The sequence below is a fragment of the Vicugna pacos genome, chromosome 20 (assembly GCF_048564905.1).
Source record: "Vicugna pacos chromosome 20, VicPac4, whole genome shotgun sequence".
Lineage (NCBI taxonomy): Eukaryota > Metazoa > Chordata > Mammalia > Artiodactyla > Camelidae > Vicugna > Vicugna pacos.
The window spans coordinates 12,046,316-12,066,201 of NC_133006.1; the positions used below are offsets into that span (position 1 = coordinate 12,046,316).

Genomic DNA, 19,886 nt, shown 5'->3' on the forward strand with positions numbered 1-19,886 from the left:
GGATTGGCAGGCAGTGGGGGTCGAAAACTAAGCTGGGTATAGGAAGCAAAGGCTCCGTGTGCCAAATCTGTGCGTGTCTACTCAACCTTGCAGCAGTGGGAGGGTTGCATCATAAACAGAGATCAGAATGAGGTGTTTTATCAAGACTTTGAACTACAATTTGAGAAAAATGATAATGGAGATGCATTATGTCTCCATATATATAACAGATTCAATTTATATTTCTTCAAAAATTCAAAGGACTGCTCAATACCATCATCAGTTTTTTTTCTTTTTTAAAGAAGTTGCATAGACATTAAAAAAAAAGAGGGGGGAGGAAGGGGCGGGGGAAAGAGACTCAAAGCAGTTGTCCACTTAACTCCTTCCCTCCAAACTTACATTTCTCAAAGTAGAACCTGACTGATTTTCCCCGTGAAGTCGGGCAAATTGAGCATTTAGAGTTTGGGTTACTTTGCAGGTGGAAGTCCTTTCTCAACTGTCATCCTTGAACCTAAAAGAAATCTGAATTGTGCTTCCACTACGTTCAAGTCTCCTCATTTCCCGGTGTGGCACTGATCACACAAATTTGATATTGTTCGTTTTGAGAGAGGAAAAATTCCCTCCATCCCGTTTCCTGCTAACATTTAAATAAACGTCCCTCTACATGAGTGATAAATAGATTGCAAGTAGTTTGAATCTAAGTGGAGTATAAAACTTTATTACTCTGAGTTAAAATATAGAAATGCTTTTCATTTCACCTTGGGTAAATTCTTCAATTTTTTCAACTGTTGATTCGCTCATGGCCACCTTTTCAGAATGCTCACATAGACATATTCCTTTTCTGGGAAAGAATAGAAACTCAGTAACGTGTACGGATTAGTTTCATTGTATCTTTGCCATAAAATTGTCCGTCTCCTCCCATACATCCCAGCTTTGGGCTTTTTTATTTCTGCTCCTGCTGCACAATCCTCCCAGTTTTTGAGCCGCAAAATCATTGTTAATTCCTTCCTCTCCTTTAGTCTATTTCCAGCCAATCTGCTTTTTCCATTGAATCTGTTCTATATGGAGATGTAATGTATTTCTTTCCGCTTTTGAACTTGTGGAACTAGCTAGAAAAATTCAAGTCCAAACTTAACCCTCTCCCCCAAACTCCATATTTAGCAGTAATAATTTCTAGCACTTCTGTGAATTTTCCCTGCTGCAATAGTCATGGACAATCCTTTTCTTTACTGACAGATATTTGAAAGAATAGGTTGACATTAACCATCATGTTAATTTTTAGCATCTCCCAAGTGTGCACAGGACAAAGACCAAAGCACATTATTTTAATAAGAAAACAACTAGTTGGCACCTCTGCCTTAGTAGGTGACCTTCAAGAGAACTGGGTATTGAGTCTGAAAGCAGGTAATTGAGAAAGGGTGCTATCTTGACGTAGAAGGGGTCAAGGAAAGCTAGAATAAGTGCAGCATCAAAGGGCTCACACATGAATGGAGTGAACCAGATGGCCAAAGATGTAATGTCAACAGTGTGTGGCGGACCAGCAGTACCTAGAGGGTGGATGCTGCTGTACCACAACCAGGAGACTCTGCCTCCCCTCACTGAGACAGAAAGGGATGCCAGGTCCTCACTCACATTCAGAAATGCAGGAGATGCCAGCCCATCCAAGGGAATGCTCTGGCTGTTTCTACTTCTGAAGCTGTACACTGCCTCCTTTTCTCCCCACCCACATCCCGCAAAGGCATTTGGAACTCAACTCAATTTTTTTTTAACACTTTTTTGGAAGAAGGGTGTTTCTTCTCTCTGTGATAATTTGATTCAAAACTCTGGGGATCCTTTATTTAGAAAAACGCACCTGCCCACATATTTCAAGGATTTCCAAGGCCTCTGGAAGGTCCTTCACAGACCCAACTCCGCGGATGCTGGGTTTGGAATCTTTAGTCTGGATTTCCTTAGGTGCATTCGTTGACCCAGAGGGTTTCAAATTTTGCCACGTGATCTCCCCAAATCATCAGGAGAACTGAAAAAAAAAAAAAACAAAAAACAAAAAACAAAAAAACCCAGTGCCCAGGCCACACCCTGTTTCGATTAAATCAGGATTTCTGAGTGTGGGACCACGCATCACCGTATGTTTTAGACTCTCCAAGAGATTGTACCGCGCACTCAAGTTTGAGAACCAACTCGCTGGTCTCTTCACGGCACGCAGTAGATCTAAATGTTTTATGTTCTTTGGCTGTCTTTAATCATTATGCCAGAAACAACAGAAAGGCGTCTGTCGCAGAAATAATTTACTAAGAATCATCTTAGAAAAAAGAAGTAAATTTGGGTCAGAAATATGTATGCATTCGCAGCGTTTTCCCTGGGTCACTAAGCTGCTGCAATCTCTTCAGCGAACGGCAAGGGGCACCCTCTCCCTCCTCGCGCCACCTGGAACGCCTTCCCATTTCTGATCGCACAAAGAGCCCGGCCTCCTTCGAGGTGACATCACAAAGGGCCGATCCCCCGCCCCTTCGGCGCCACCACGTGTGTCCCCGCGCCCGGCAGCCACCCGACTTAGTCCCTCGCCGGCCGGTCTAGGCAGCGGAGGGTGGTTGGCAGTGGCTGGAGGCTTCGCTATGGGAAGTTGTTCCTTCGCTCTCTCGCGCCCAGGCCTCCTCCCTGGTTCTCCGCAGCCGCTGTCGGAGGAGAGCACGGGGAGGCGCGGGCTGCAGCCGCGGCTGCTTCTCCCCGCCCGGGCAGCCGCGCAGCTGGGCAGGTGCTGAGCGCCCCCGGAGCCTCCCTCACCGCCTCCCTCCTCTGCCCGGCCGTCCGGCTGCCGCAGTGCACATGGGGTGTTGGAGGTAGATGGGCTCCCGGCTCGGGAGGCGGCGGTGGATGCGGCGCTGGGCAGAAGCAGCCGCCGATTCCAGCTGCCGGGGGGCCACGCGCCCCGGGCGCCCCTCGAGCTCCGGGCTCAGCCATGGGGACCTCCGCGAGCAGCAGCAGCACCGCCCTGGCCTCCTGCAGCCGCGTCGCCGGAGCCGCGATGATCGCGGGCTCCTTTCTCCTGGTGAGCGCTCGGGGAGGGGGAGATTCTGGGACCGCGGCCGCGCCGGAGCAGAAGGCGGCGGCGAGCCGGGAGCGGGGCGGCTCCCCCGGCCGGGGCTGCGGGGGGCTGGGGTCGGGCCAGCGGGGCGGCGGGGGTTGCAAGCAAGGGAGGGCGACACAGCCGAGGGCTCCGATCGGGTCATCTGGGGGAGCTGCGGGGCTCTACCCGGACTCGGGAATGAAGGCGAATTGTTTTCCTTGCAGTCCGGCGGCGCTGGGAGAGGCGCTAGAGGTGGCCGCCGGGCTTCCTGCGCATTTCAGGGCTTTCCCCTTCCTCGACCCCTCCAGTGCCCCCATCTCCTCCGTGCACCCCCACAGCCACCAGCCGCTGCCCCCTCCGCGTGGCGTGGGGCTGGGGCGGCGGGTGGGCGCCGAGGCTCGCGGCGGCCGCCGCTTTGTTGCAGCTGCAGTGTCATGTCGGGATGCTACCGCAGTGGGAGACCGGTGCGCGCCCGCCACCGAAACCGCGGGGTGCGTCCGCGCCTCGCCCGCCCCAGGGGCGCCGAGCCCCCTCCCCCATCTCTCCGCCTTGGCTGGGTGGGTCCTGGTTTCCGCACGCCCAGGAAGGAACCCCGAGACCCACTCAGGCGCCTCCGAAGCGCCTGCCCCCAGCCAGCCAGCCGGCGTGCCGGCACTTGAGTGGGGGGGAGGGGGCAGAGCGCTACATAAAGGAAGCTGAATTTTCCAGTCTTTCCCATCCGTCGCTTACCTGTGGCCAGGCAGGTGAGCCTGCAGGGTGGGGCAGCTGCCTTCTTCTGCACCGTGGCCGCATTCAGCTCCAGGGCGTGCCCTATAGCTAGTCCTCTCCATCACTTACCTGGTCAAAGCCTGAACGCACCCTTGACCCAAAACTTAGGCCCAACTTCCCCAGATCTCTTCCGCTGCTTTTCAGATGTTGGTGGGGATGGGATGAATTAGGGAAGAAAATTTATTTGATATCAAACCCAGGAGCTGCCCTAAGCTTCCCGTGCCTTTTTGTCTCCGCAAGGAAGGAAAGAGATTCTTAGCTAAGAACCAAACAAAAACAAAAGCAAGAGCCTGTTTTCAGAGCAGGGCTGTGTCAGGGGAAGGCAGGCTTGCTGTCTCCTTCCCGAAAAGGGCTTAATGCCTGGCCAGCCAAGAGCTCTTAGATCCCAGAGCACTGTAGTTGCTACGGCCTGGGAATTCATCCTACAGACACTCTGGTTCCCTGTGTGAGTGTGTGTTTTAAGGGGAAGAGAGAGAGACTTATGAAAAGTTTGGTGCTGTTAGCATTTCTAATGAGGCAAGTCCCAATCTCCCTTCAAAGCTGCTTTCCTGCCCGTTTTATAGTAATGGCAAAGTCAAGATTTGTATGGGTGAAACCAGGGTGGTGGGTGGTGAGCAGTAGAAGGGGACCGTCTCCTTCAAGCAGTGAACCTGCATTGACAGTCGTGGTGGGGAGAGAAGACCAGCTAAGTCCAGGGGAACACCGATCCTAGTATCAGTGGAGTTAGGGCATCCTTGAGCTCTGTCTTTGCAGCCTCACATCTACTAGTGTACCTCCCCTGCTGTGTGTTGAGTCCTTTCAGCACATCTGATTGCTACGCTTTCCATAGAGTTCACTCCTAGGTTGAATCTTCATTCAGTGCGATATTTCATTAATTTTATGTTTCTGCATGAGATAGTTGCTTAAAGTAAGGTCTCCATGTAGTCAAAGCATGGGTCTCTTTAACCAACTGAGAAAGAGGATTCTTGTTCTTAAATCATTAAGTTCAGTTGACCTAAAAATTGTGCCCTGCATTTACAACTGAAGACTTGAGAATTTAAGTTTGGCCATCTTTTTTTTTGAAAAAGGAAATTTACAGTGGAATTGAGAAGCAATCTCCAGGTGTTAACTAAAATCAGAATCCTTATTCTCCTGATAATTATAAAAGAAAGGTTGCACTTCAGTTCGTGGAATGGCCTGGAGCTGACCTCTTTGCCCTGAAGGGAAACTGGAGGGGGTGGGCCAGGGGTCACCAGGGTGGGAAGACAATGCCTTTTATTTTTCCTGCTCTGCAAGTTCCAGTCCTCAGGACAGGCATTGTTGGCGTATAAAATGATGATTTTATGACGTTGTTATAAGGATTCTTTATCCCACTGGGATTCTTGGCCATGTGAAAATGGCAGACGCCAGGTCCTGGGGCCCAGGTAGGCACCGCAGTGTGTGTAGACCGCAGCTGGGGCCAGTGGCGGGTGGCGACCTACCCTGTCATTGCAGTTAGCTTAACAAATAATAAGCCCAATAAAATATCCTGTTTATTATGGCTTTCGGTTACCCCTCTTCTCTCAAATATCTCCGTTTGGTGTGACAATATTTGTTATTATCCTCATTTTGGACACTTTTTTCTTGTGATGACAGGCTAACTGAAAGAACTTACTATAAACTTTAAAAAACTTACAGAAGATATGATATGTGAACATAATATGATATTATATATGTGTGTGTATATATATATATATATATATATATATAAAACCGTATGTCAGGTGCTTTATACAGAGTATCTCTTTTACTCCCAACATCTCTGGGAAGCAGGTGGGATTAGCTCCATTTTACAGATGAGAAAGTGGAGGCTGCAAAACTTCATTGTCCTGGGCCACCCAACTCTCAAGTGATAATGGCACTGGGACCTAGGACTGCCTGCCTCCCCTTCACTCCTCACTCCTGGGCCACTCTGTGATTTCACAACTCCGAATTGCTGGATGATGAAACGTAAGAGCAGAGAAGGCTGTCTGGGGGAGAGTTGAGGCGGGTGGTTTGGCTCGCTGCGGAACGTTAATGAGACTTACATGAGCGCCTTTGGACGAAAGTGTTCTTGCTGCTTGCGCTTCTGGGTCTGAGGCGTGGAGGTGTCTGCAGGATACTGGAAAGTAAACCACAGACTGAAAAGCACAGCATCGTGTGTTCCCGGCCAAGAGTCCGGAGAGCAGGTAAGTGAGTCCTTGAGGTCTGTGCCAGTGTGAAGGAGCGCCCTGGAAGGGCCTGCCTGGTGTGACCTGCACACTCAGACGTGCCTGCTGCCCTCAGGGAGCTTGCTTTGCCCGGTCAGATAGAACGCTGGCAGTGGGGCAGTCAGAAGGAAGAGAAGGCACCACTGATAGGGAAATGAGGTCTGAAATGCTGGAAACCACTAACCTGCACGTCTTATGAATTCCAGATAGGAGGACAGTTGTAGTCAGAGCCTTCAGCTGTGTGCCAGCCTAGGAGGTCCCAAGGACCGATGTTTGTCACTGTCACGGAGACTTAGACGTCGAGCTTAGTGCCACCTCCTGACCTTTGCTCATCAAAGTTATCTAGTATGTTGGCATTTGACTTTGGCTATTTGGGTAGATGTGGAGGGGCTGGTCAGGGCTGAAGTCCTGCATGGACTTGGTGACAAGTTCAAGGAGAGCTCAGAATTCAAGCCGATGTTCTGTCCAAAAGATTTTCTCCTTTCTATATACCTTAACTCCGCAATCCTAGAATGTGAAAGCCGGAAGGGAAAACTGGAGGGAATAAAACAGCCTAGATTGGGGAAGTACATTATTTTTTCATGTTGACAAACCTACGTTGAGTGCTTACTCTGAGAGAGGCACTGGACTAGGTGGCGGCACACAGGGATGAATTAGTATTTGAATCTTGCCCCGTGGATACAATTTATCTGCTGTATGAAACATACATGGCTATCAGTTGTGCTGGTTGGGTTTCTCGTGTTTAGAAAGAATCAGTGGATAAATGTACTATACTCAAAGTAATACACAAAATGTAATGGATGTTAAAATCTTTAAATTATTTGAAGTAGTTTTGGCTTTTAGCCTGAAAGTCTGAAGAATAAAACTTGGTGCCAAGTCTCAGAGTAACATACATTAGCCTCAGTAGGAAAAGTGACTTACAAGCAGAAGAATGGGTTGTGCAGACTTGTACTGGGGGGCAGAGTTTCTCACTTACCCCGTGAATCTCCCATCTCTGTTACCAAAATGTTTAGAATGAGATCGAACTTTCTCATCTGAAGTGTTTCTAAAGGCATATGGCTGAATCGGCCTCAGGTTTGGTCCAAAACAACCTACAGTATAAAGGAAATACACAAACACACCAAATCAGCAAGAAAAAAAAAATTTCTTGTGATGGAACATATATACTACCTTAAGCTGAGAAAAAACACCTGAGACTAAATCAGCATAGATCCACCAACTGGCTAAATTACATATTTTTGTGTGGCTAAATTTGGATGAAGTCTTTCCAGTGGGGTGCGGCCAGCACAGTTAATGCTGAATTTGCCAGCACTGTTTGCAGAAGGCCCCTCGCTCAAGGTGTGCCCTTAGTGGATGGGGTGAGCGGCGTGGGCTGTGGGACTGGCTCCAGCAGGTGCTCTGTGTCCTGTCTGCTTATGGATCAGAATGCAGAGACTTTTTTTTTTTTTTTTTTTACACTTGACTCCATCTGTGAGGAAGAGAGGTAAAGTCTGTTTGGAGATTCCATAGACAAGTTACAAATTGATTTTGTCCTCAGCTGACCCTCTATGAAACACGTAAACTCTAATTGGCTTAAGTAAACTTTTATTTTTTCGGGGGTGTGTGTGATAGGAAAAGGTCAGATGCATCATCAGACTATTTGGGGCCAGTGTGAATTGAGTGACTTTTCTTTTTGTAAATGGCAATGCCTGTTTTCCAGTAAGCACTAGCACTCAGCTGGCCCTCTTTCCCCAAGCAGGCCTGGCAAATTCCAGTGATGCCAGGTCACTGGCAACTTCCTGGAAAACTCAGATGCTTCTCTTGGGTGACAGGTGTCTCTCCTCAGCTTTGGGCGTTTCCTGGATGACTGTTCAGAGCAGATGCGGTCTAGACCATCAGGCGCAAATCTGTCTGCCTGGCCAAAGGAGAACTGAAGTTGCAATAGGAGTCAGCTGGTCCCCCGGACTGAGTCCCCGTTTATTGATGGCAGGACACTGGGCTTTGTCACTGCTGGAGCGGCAGTTGCTGGGCTCTGCTTCTTTAGGAATGAAGTGACATCATGAATGAATCCTGGCCTCGCCCCCTGTTTGTATTTGTCAAGCACCAAAAAGTTCCCAGGCATCCTAAGTGGGCTTGTGTGATGCTACCTGGCTTCTCTACCCCCTCCCATCTCCAGCCTGAGTCCCAGAGGAGAGGAGCGGGGCAGCGGTTAGAAGTAGGGAGGAACCTGGCAGACATCAGTGTGTGCTGAACACTCACGGGGCTGCAGAAATGTGGGGCTCACAGGGATTTAGGCTGTTAATTCAGAGCAGTGGTGACCTCACTCTTCTTGAGGGATGCTGAAGGCCACCGGGAATGGTCCATTCGCTTGGATTCTGGCTATCTGGAGTTTTCCCACGTGTCAGCACTCTGGCCTTGGAGTGACAGATGCGTGCAGTGGTGGGAGAGTTGTGTTCAGAGAGCCCTCAGGCAGGGTGGGATTGGGCAGGGCATGGGTGAGTGGGTGGGTAGTCAGGGCCCCGAGCTATAGCCCCATCTTCTCTTGAGACTATCCGAACATTTTGTCGAAGGTGCTGTTCTAAACTAGAAACCGAAACAAAATTTAAAGAAAGGAGAGGGGGCTTAGTAAGCAAAATCACAGCAAGCCTCATTATCTGATCGTGATAGAGTCTCCCATTTGCTCTTTTGCCACCAGGACTGCTTGGTGGCTCTGTCCCCGGGGTGGGTGCCATTTGCAAATCTGTTTTGGGAGAAGGAACATGGGTTTCGTGGATTTAGGAGAGAGGAGAGGAGCGAGCCCCTGGGTCCTGGGTCCAAGTGAGAGCAGCTGTGCATTCAAGAGGGCTTTGTCTCTGACAGCCCAGAGGGGAGGAATATTAATGGCTGTTAAATTAATCATAGATAGATACTTGTAAGCTCCTCTTTCCTGAGTACGTGCATTGACATTTGGTTGAACGCCTTCCACCAGTGATGGCAGGAAATCTTCACATCCATGAGGTAGTGGCATCAGCCCCATGTTACCGGTGAGGAGATGAGGCTGGGGAGAGGTTCCGGTCAGGCAGTTGGCAAGTGCCAGAGAGAGGATTCAGATCTTCGTACCCACCACTTTTCCTGCCAAAATGGGGGCAGGAGACAAGGAACCTGCACTTACTGGAATTCTGTTTCCCATTCAAGGAATGATTTTCCCTGAGAGTTGAATATTCTCTTTCCATCAGGTGAGCAATTCTGCTCCACTGGAAGATTATAAATTAAGGGCAGCATGTGTGTGTGTGTGTGTGTGTGTGTGTGTGTGTGTGTTGATGTGGGGGCGTGGAACTACTGGCATGCGTTTTCCTCTGGCATGACTCTACGGGGCCATGGTGCCATGGCTAAGATGGAAAGATACTCTTTCAAATTGAAGTGTTATAAATAGGGAACAGAGGCTTTGCTTTCCTGTTACTTGGGTCATTTTGAAAAATATTTGCTTAGTGAGTAAGAGAATGACAGGGTTTCTGCTGAGCCGTGTAGTTTCAACTCATCCTCAGAACCTGAGGGCCTCTCAGGCTGTCCTCTGCTGCCAGCCTGACTATTTGTGTAGGATTAGGGCAGGGGTTTGCATCATCTGTGATTAGTCTTTTCTTTGTGAACTTCTCATTTCGGGTGTCTCAGAAGCCGGTTGGACTCCATGAGTTGCACAGTCTGATGTGGGATGTGCCTGTGTGTGGTTTACCACACCGTAGCGCTCTCGTGAGCCGGCTTTTCAGCATATATCTTCACAGACTGTAGAAGCTGAGGAGACCTGTGAAAGGCAAAGGGCGAGAGGAGATTTCATCATTGGTTCTGGGTCCCTAAAGAGCCCTTCTGAGACAAGACCATTCTTGGACTTTGTCGTAGGTATGTCCAGGTCGGCTCAGTCAGGCTTAAGAGAGGCAGCAGGGTTGAAGGGGGCAAAAGTTTCAAAGGCAAATGATGATGGGTTCCCAGAATAATCTAACTGGTTATTAGTCACTTTTTGTTCTTCCTTTACTTCTGGAAGTCCACAGCCCCCTCTCTCCTCTTTGGTTGACATCCTGCATCCCTGATCCAGGAAAAGTCCCAAATCGGACAAAGTTTGGGTATGTTTCCCTTCTCACATGGAATGCTTAGGGCCAACGGTGTTACTCGGTTTCAGCTTCTTACAGACAACGGACAGTGTGCTGTTCATCTTTGCATTGCTGGCTCAATGCCCCGACAGGTAGTAGTTAAGCAATAAATGATTGTTGAATGAATTCCAGAAGGATTTTCCTCTCAACTAACTGTTCATTCATCCTAGGCAAGTGGGGGAGTAGTGGGAGCTTGATCTCCTTTTCAGTGTTTGAGCTACAACTCGAGGGCATTGCAGTTTTTAACGAAGAGCATTTTAAACATAAGCAAGTTGACAGGCTGGAGGAACCTAGCGGGTACGGAATTCTCTTTATGTGTCTTCCCAGTTCATTCTTATGCTTTGATGGTATACAAACAGTTCTGAATGGTGAAAACTAGTATGTATATACTTGCCTGTGCCCTGTGTTTCTTCGTGTAACTATCTTCTGTGACCCTGCAGACATACAGTTCTATTTTTTATTCATTTAGTAAATATTTATGGCGCATCTGTTAAATGCCAGGCATTTCTAGACTCTGGGTATATGATAGTGAAAGGCTAGTAATGGTCCCTCCCTCTTGGAGTTCATACTTTATCAGGGAAGACAGAAGGGCTGATGTTTAAGGACTGAACTTCTTAAAGAGCAGAAGGAAGAATATTCTAGGAAGGGGGAACAGCACGTGGGATGGCCCAGAGGTAGGAAAGAGGCTATGTGTTCAGAGACTGGAAGGAACGCCACTGTGGTTGGTGCTTAGCAAACAGAAGGAGTGTGGATTGGGGTTGATGAGGTAGGCAGGGGCCGGATTGTACAAGACCTTTAAAGATGTGACCACGTCAGGATATTATTCAGAGTACAGTGGGAAGCAGGGTTATAATAGTTTTTTTTAAAAAAATCAAACATTTTTAAAGATGACTCTGGCAGTTCTGTGGGGAGTGGGTTAGAAAGAGGAAGCATAGATGGAGGAGACTAGTTGGAGTCGTTTACCATAGTTCAGGGGAGAGATGATGGGTCTGGGCTGGTGGCAGTGAAGGTGGGGGTCATCAGATTTGGGATTTTGGAGAGAGTTTACTGACGGTGAGATACAAGAGATAAGTGAGGTGAAAGGAAAGGAGTCATCAAGGCTGACTCTTGGCTTTTTTAAAAATTAAGTTTAAAAAACTTTTTTTGGGGGGGGATGGTAATTAGGTTTTTGTTTATTTATAATGGAGGTACTGGGGATTGAACCCAGGACCTCATGCATGCTAAACATGCACTCTACCACTGAGCTATACCCCACCCCCTGACTCTCTGCTTCTTGAGCTGAGCCTTTGGTGGTCTGATTACTTTAAAGGGGAGACTGAGGAAGGGGTGGGTGGGAGTGGGGAAAGTTTGGATGTGGTTTGAAGTCCTTTGATTCATGTCAGTTCAACCCTCATGCCTGCCATTTTTTAATGCCACCTCGCCTCTGGCTGGCAGTGTGTTGAGTCATCCTACTGTTTGTTGGACACTTGGGTTGTTGTCATTGTCTTCTGACTGCCAGCAAGCAACACTAACAAAGTTGTCGTTGTACAAAACAATTGCTCTTTTTCCTTTTGGGTTGTTCCCAAAACTGAGGTGTATCTGATGTGTATTCCCCAAAGCGGGATTGCTGGGTCACAGGAAATGAATGAATGGCTTTCTGACTCTTGCTGTGTGTTGCCAGACTGTCTTTAGAAAGACTGAATTCATTTAGAGCATCACGAGCAGCTTGTAAATGTACCTTCTACCCCACAAGCTTGCCAACGTTGGAGTTTATCACTTTAATTTATTTATGCTGCTTTAATATAGATATGGAAGTGTCTTTGGTTGTGCAAATTTACATTTCAGTAGTTGCTAGGGATGTCGTAAATGTATTTACGTGACAATTGCCTTTGTAGTTACTCTGCCTGATCTATTGAGTGGAATTTGTGTTAATCTTATTTGTATTAATTCTTTACGTTTTCAGTTATACGCCTTTAAAAATTAAAAAAAAATTTGATTGAAGTATATTTAGTTTACAATGTGTCAATTTCCGGTGTACAGCATAATGCTTCAGTCATATGTATACCTCCATATATTCCTTTTCGTGTTCTTTTTCATTACAGGTTACTACAAGGTATTGAAATAGCTCCCTGTGCTCTACAGTAGGGGCTTGTTGTTTATCTATTTTATATATAGCAGTTAGTATTTGCAAATCTCAAACTCCCATTAGTTATAAGCTTTTATTAGTTGTATATGGCATGTATTTTTGCAACCTACTTTTAACATTGTTATATTTCATAACGCAAAAATTCAGGTTAATACTCTTTTTTTAATTGAAGTGTAGTCAAATTATAGTACGTGTTAGTTTCTGGCGTACAACATAGTGATGCAATTATACATGTGTATCTTTGCATAATCTTTTTCATTAAAGGCTATTACAAGATACTGAATATAGTTCCCTGTGTAGGTTAATATTCTTAAACCCATTTTGTTTTTTGTCTGAGAGTATCTTCGTTTTCGTTGTTGATTTAAGAGTCCGAAATTGATCTTACAGATGGGCTAAATAAACGATTCTTACTACTTTTCTGGACTTCAGCATGGGTGGTGTGAGCACTATATCACTCTGTTCTACAGGATGATCATACTCCTTGTGTGAGTGAAGGGTTTCATGGTCAGATAAGTCTGGGTCCAGCTGAGTCACCATTTTTTTTTTTAACGAAGAATAGTCAGTTTACAATGTTGTATCAATTTCTGGTGTACAGCACAATGTTTCAGTCATACATGTACATATATATCTGTGTTTTCATATGTCACCTCTTTCTACAGCTGTCCTGCTGGTCCTCTTGGACCCATCATCAGGCCACTGTCTCTCTGTCACTCTCACTGTCACAATTGTGTCTCTCCAAGAGAGGGCTGCAATTGGAGCATTTCCTAAACTTTTAGACAAGGGGTTGATAAACTTGATCTGTCAAGAGCTTGATCATGTTTTTGGCTTTCTGGGCCCTGCCATCTCCATGGAAACCACTCAGCTGTCACTCTGTGCTTTGAAAGCCGACCTCGGCAAGGTCCAGAAGAATGGGCGTGGCTGTGTTTCCCACTAAACTTGACTTGTGGACACTGAACTCTGAATTTCAAATAATTCTCATGTATCACAAAATTTTATTCTTTTGCTTCCCCCCCAACAACTATTTAAAATGTAGAAACCATTCTTATGCTTGTGGGTTATTCAAAAAAAAAAAAAAAAGCAGGCAGCTGGCCGGAGTTTATTCAGCCGTGTTTTAAACCCTAGAATCATTAACATCCTGTGAGACTAGATCTGGGGAACTCACTCTGGAAAATGCTTAGTTAACTTCTGCTCCACTTGTCTACAGTGTACTTATTAACAGCACATCCTTTCTCCTCTTGTGTTTTCTCATTTGCCATCTACTAAGTTTATATTCTAAATCTACGTGGAAATGCCACTTGGCTCTGGCTTGTCTTTTACCGCTTTGCTGTTCAGTCTGTATTTTTCATTTTGTGATGGGCTCCAAGCCTTGTAGCGTATGTGTTAGGATTACAGTTTTTTAGAATCTGAAGTCTTTGACTCCCGTGTCAGGAGTTGGATATTTTGTGTTTTTAATTGGGCTGTTTTAAAAGGTTGTGTCATCCCAAGGGAATGAAGCTGAGATGGGGTGAAATAATAAGGAGAAGGAGCGATGATTAAAATACATTCACGGAGAACTTCCTTGTGTCATGTGTGTTCTACGGGCTTTATCTGTTGTCACAATTAATTCTGAAAACAATCGTAGGATTGTTATGCTAAGCATTATTTTTTATCATATTATTACTTTAAATTATCTATGTAATCTATTATTTAATTGTATTATTATTATATCCATTATACAAATAAGGACCTGGAGACACAGATCAAGTCCCCTTCCCCCACGCCCCTCCCCGGTCCCCTCCTCCCCAGCGAGAACCTGGTAGAGCTCGGCTTGCTTAGCACACTTCAGACTAAAATAGGTTTTGTTTATACTTTCAGTCTGGAGTTGCTGCCCTGGCTGGTGTCGCCAGTTTTGCCTTGGTTTATTTAAGGATTCTATAAATTCTTGGCAAGCACAGAAGTGTAATCTCCTCACACCTTTACCCCTGTCTTCTTTATAACATGGCTTCTCCATGCAGGTGGAGTCTTGGCCTAAGCAGTAGCCATGGTGGTGGATGGAGGGGGATGCAGTTCTGTGGTCCAGGGCCCGAAGGCTGAGTGCACACACTCTTCTGCGTGGTAGGTTCCAGGGAAGACAGCATCTGGCTTAGTTCCATCTTGCCTGTTTTTTTCCCGCTTTTCCCCCGTGTCCTCATAGCTTGCCTCCCTCCAATCATGTCATCAGCACGTTCCAGCCTTGGCATTCTCTGTCTTCACCAGCTTGAAACAGCAGTCCCTGCTCTTGCCCTAGCAACAGAGGCTTTTTAAATCAGACAGGAGAGTAGGCAATGCCAAAGCCAACCAAATTTATATAACATAACTGGAAACAGCCCTGCCTGTGCTTTTGTAGAAGCTTTCTCCTGGGCGTCTTCCTCTTCATGCATTCTTTTCTCCCTTCGAATCTAGAGAATTCCCAGCAGCCGATGTCTTGTGATGCCACATTTAATGCAGTGCTAGAAATAAAATGGTCAGAAATTCTGGAGGTGTCTACGCCGCCTGGCTTTTGCCTTTTGATCATCTGTTAGCAGGTTTTATCAGCACCATCTCAGGAATAACTTGGTTCCCTTTTCTTTGTTATAATATCCACAGTAACTGAGATTCCTTTTGACCTACTAGTTTCATGCAGCATTAAAAAATTCTCTATCTCAGACTCGCAAGTGGTCTTCCTGCTGGTCCATGAGGAATAGACAAAAGTTGATCACTGCCTTGAATGGGCTCATTTTCTATTAGAAATGATGGGAATTTGGTAAGGGACAGGAATGACATAAACGTGTTGCACTTAGAAACGGCACAGGATTTTTTCCCCCATTTATTTGAAGGATGAGGTCATGGGATAAGACTTGTTAAGAGAGAAATAGACAGCAGCATCCTACATTGCATCAGCTTATCTGGGGGCTTCAGTCAAGTCCATCTCTGTGCCCTGGAGCAGAGGTGACATAACAGGATAGGTGTGGTCACCAAGGTGAGTGTGGACACCTGGGAAGCCTTTATTGCTGGTCATTTTGGAGCTGCCCTTGGAAATTTGCTTTCTCCTGTGTTTTATCTTTGACTCACTCCCTAAGCATTTGTAGTGCTCCTATGTCCTGCACAGTTTGGGGTGGTACACTTGATATTTGTTCATTTACCCATTGTTGTTGGTGAAATAAGTGTCCTAAGTAAATGAAATTTTTCAAATAACTGAAGTTTAAACTAGGATGGAACGTAGATGACTTCTGGAAAATAATCTCCTTATGCTGCTTATAATTCTAAGCACCAAGTTAGGGTAATCTTTTTTTATATTTTATTTTTTATTGAAGTATAGTTGATTTACAATGGTGTGTTAGTTTCAGGTGTACAGCAAAATGATTCAAGTATACATACATATTCTTTTTCATTATGGGGTTTTATAAGGTATTAAATATAGTTCTGTGTGCTATACAGTAGTTCCTTGTTTATCTATTTTATATATAACAGTTAGTATCTGCAAAGCCCAAACTCCTAATTTATCCTCCCCCATCTTCCCCTTTGATAACCATAAGCTGTTTTCTATGTCTGTGCATCTGTGTGTTTTATAAATAAGTTCATTTATATCACTTTTTAGATCCCACATAGAAGTGGTATCATATGATATTTGTCTTTGTCTGGCTTACTTCACTTAGTGTGATAATCTTTAGGTCCATCCATGTTGCTGCAGATGGCATGATTTCATTCTTTTTTATGGCCGAGTAATATTCCACTATATATACCACATCTTCTTTATCGTCTTCTGTTGAACATTTAATTGTTTCCGTGTCTTGGCTATTGTATGTAGTGCTGCTATGAATTTTGGGGTCCATGTATCTTTTTGAGTGTAATCTTTTTTATCAAATGAGAGGGGATGTTTTAAATTCCCCATTACATTTGCTAGTCACCTCAAGCTCCACACTGAGCATAATTCTTATAAACCAGTTATGGCTCTGTTAAAACAGAGTGATATCCTCAGAGTCTTTGGAGGTGAAATTCTTTGCTCTTACTCTGAAGGATCCCAGCCTGCTGAATCTCCTACATTATTGTGGCTACATGATGGTGGCCTTTTGGCTTCCTCACACTTGCTTCTGTACCTGTGTCATCCCGGCAACCTCCTCCACCATCACCCATTAATGTGCTGCTTCTAATTAGTGATGGTCTGCAAATGCATTCATTTATTTAGTCAGCAAACCCTTGTCAGTTACACTACGCATCAGACACCGTCCTCGAGGGCTTGGAGAGCATCCGTAAAGAGATTCTGTTCTTATCCTCACAGGGCTTGTGCTCCAGAGGGGAAGACACACTAAGACAGATGATTGTGTAACTACAAAATTATGGTAGTCCTATAGGAAAAAATTGGGAATGAGGGGAGAACTTGACACCTGCTTTAAGTTGGGGAGGGGAGGGAAGGGATGGCATTTCAGAGGAAGTCCTGACTCTAGTGAGATTTTGCATTTCATCCTAAGCCCTGAGTGAAGCCATTGAGAGTTCTAAGCAGGGGAGGAAAGGATCAGATGTGACATGTGAGTTGGACTGGGCATCAAAAAAGGAAGCCACAAGCTCACTACTCTTTGCTAGACTCTCTGAGGAGGTCTGAGGGTTCCTGTGCGTGAGCTCCTGGTCCCTGTATATTTTGACATTTTTTTTTTGACTGCTCAGCAGAGGTATTAGCAGGCTTTTTTCCCCCCCTATAAAGGGCCAGATAGTAAATACTCTTGTTTGCAGCCATATGGTCTCTTTTGCAGCTACCCACCTCTGCTGTTGTAGCGTGAAAGCTGCCGTAGACAATACCTAAATGAATGTCCATAAAACTTATTTACCAGAACAGGTGGCGTGCGGGATTTCAGTTGCCGACATTTGGCTCAGAGGATGCTTTGTTTATCGTTTCTGTGATCTTCATCATTGAGGTGCTTGAGCAAGGGAGGAAATGCAGTCTATGTGGTTGTCCCTGGCCTGGAGCTGCTTATAATCATTACGGGAAGATAAATATATACAGTTATGAAGCCATCAACAGACATTACATGGCAATATGTAATTAGGCACCAAAATGATGGACAAAAACAGGAAATACGATGGAGAGTTCGCTCATTGGCTTGGAATCTGAGTGTCTAGGAATGGTTGTAAAGGCTTCCTGGAGAAGATGGAACTTGACAAATGATCACAGATACCTGGAAGGTTCGAGTTGAATACAACCTAGTCCAACCTGCTAATTGAACACGCATGTAAAGCCAGGTCCATTTGATCTTAAGGCAGAGAGTCTGGATAAGAATATAAGTCCTCTGTTCTCTAGATCTTTGCCCAGTTCTTCTTCTTATTTCAGGTCTGGTCCTCCCGCAGGCTGGAAATATGTATCTCATAGAGTCATAATAATAATAGAGTAGGAGAAGGGAGAGGTTCCAAGCTAAGGGTTGAATGGAGACTTCTTTTGTTCTTGAAGGAAAGGGGTCCTCAAAAGACTGAGAGCAGCCTGGGTGTAGCTGTCATTTGGGATGAGAAGGAAAGCAAAGAGAAGCCGGGATGTAGAGTGGGAGCAGAAGGAAGCAAACTTACTTTATAGAAGCATTCCTGTGCACACCAACACATGGACAAGGAAACAATCCATGAGCCTCAGGAGGAAAAAGCTCTAAATTCTTCAAGATGGGCATGTTCAAAGTCATAGCCATACTACTGAAGAGCACCTGACTGTTATAAAGAAGGAAGTAGCCTCTGTGTTCCAACATAGAAAGGTTTCAGTGATGTAGTATTAGGAAGTGAACAAAAGCAGATCACAGAACAGTGTGTATGACCTGTCCCCTTTATATGTGTAAAACCAAACCAAACCAAGAGTGGCTGAAATGGCCAACTGGAAGTGAGTATGTGTGTTTTATGTGTAAATGCTCAGAAAATGGTCTGGAAAGATGCACAGTGAAATGAACAGTGAGTGTCTGGGGAGGGGCCAGATGTGAGCAGAGATTTAAACATTTTTACTCTATTTTACAATTAAGAGAATTGCTACAAGAATGTGTATTTTTGTTATAGACATGATAATTTAAAAAGAGCAATATGAAAACAGTAAAAGGGTCCACGTTGGGTGAGAGGCAGAGGGAGGGGCTCTGACCGTGGAACTGGGCTCTGATTCCCAGAATCCGAGGTCATTAGGGCCCGAGGGGGGCTGTCTTATTAGTTCAGGGGGGTCCCAAAACTGAGTTGGGCATCAGAATCACTTGGAAAATTTAACAACAAAACAAACCAAAACCCTGAATTCCTGGCCCCGTTGCAGAGTCACATGGTCTCAGGTGATGGGCTGGAGATGTGGATGTTTTGAAAAGCTTCTCAATTTTTTGATTCTGCATTTGAGGCCTGAGGCTTTGTTTAAAACTTTGGTTTAATTTCCCTGCCTCTGTGCAGAGGAGGAAGCAGGGCTCTTGACCAGGCAGAACGAGCTTCAGGAATTCTGGTTCCTATTCTCTTGAACTTTTTTCAGTGACTCTATCTCCCGATTCAGGTTTGTTTTCCCCAAGATTAGCTTTTAAGTATCATCTGAACTTATTTTCACATTTTACAGGAAATGTTCTTCAATATTGTTTTTGACCTTGATTGCTGTCCCCCCATCTCCCCATTGTTCACCCCCAGAATTGTCTTTGAGGATGAGTTTTTACGTCATTTTGATTTTCTTAGAAACCAGAGGGTTGCCACCCATCTAGTGGGAAAAGCTCTATTTTTTTTTTTAACTGAAGTATAGTTGACTTACAATGTCATGTTAATTTCTGGCATACAGCGTAGTGATTCATATATATACACACACATACATATATATATATATTTCTTTCATATTCTTCTAATTTTAAATTGACTAAAAGGCCTTAGGAAAATAACTTTTCTCGGGTGCCACCTGCATGTCTGTTAAGAGAAGGGGACATTGCCCCCTCTTCATCTCGACAGGGCTTCTGTGACAATGAAGAGCCCAGGGAGCAGTTTCTCTAGCTTTGTAGCTCAGATGGGTTTAGCTGTTAACTTTGAAGCTGGGAGAGCTCTTAGCAGTCTCTCCAGGGCAATGGTTTTCAAACTTGTTTTAGGACTGAAACTTCCTTCCAATGAATTCTTACTTGGACCCCCCCGGCAGATTGGTAAATCAGAGCTGCTGTGTCTGAGGCAGAAATGGGGGCGCTTAGAGCCCTCCTTCCCGTCCCTGCCCGAGGGAAAGCCCTGAGAGCTGTGCTCTGCGACGTGCTTTCTTGGGTCCAGTTTGAAAACCGGTGACTTCTTCCCCTTTCTTCTTCCATCGGCCATTGTTCCCCAGATCCAGCTGATCTGACCTCTCAAGTCTGCTGCCTTCGCCTCTTTTCACAGCCACCACCTGAGTCCAAGTCACCCCCAACTTTCACCTTGGTCTCCACCTTTTAAGTGGATTTTCTTATCTACTCCGCTTACCCCAGAACCCCTTTCACCCTCCTCTTTGCAGCCAGATAGCATTTTTATTCACAGATGTGATTATCTGCCACTTCCCCCCATCCTCCAATATACACATGTCATGACCTCATTGCATTTTGGATTAAGATCAAAATGTGGAACCAGGGGGAGGATATAGCTCAGTGGTAGAGCGCATGCGTAGCATGCACGAGGTCCTGGGTTCAATCTCTAATACTTCCTTTTAAAAAAATGAT

At 45.5% G+C, this 19,886-nt stretch overlaps 1 protein-coding gene across 1 annotated transcript in view; it reads left to right on the top strand.

Moving 5' to 3' along the window:
- The first annotated feature begins 2,516 nt into the window (after nucleotides 1-2,516).
- The window catches only part of TNFRSF21 (TNF receptor superfamily member 21), a 60,015-nt gene continuing 42,645 nt past the window's right edge, over nucleotides 2,517-19,886 (top strand). Inside the window, exon 1 of the mRNA XM_072944854.1 lies at nucleotides 2,517-3,025. Coding sequence (XP_072800955.1) covers nucleotides 2,936-3,025 — 90 coding nt within the window. The 5' untranslated portion in view covers nucleotides 2,517-2,935. The remainder of the gene's footprint in view (nucleotides 3,026-19,886) is intronic.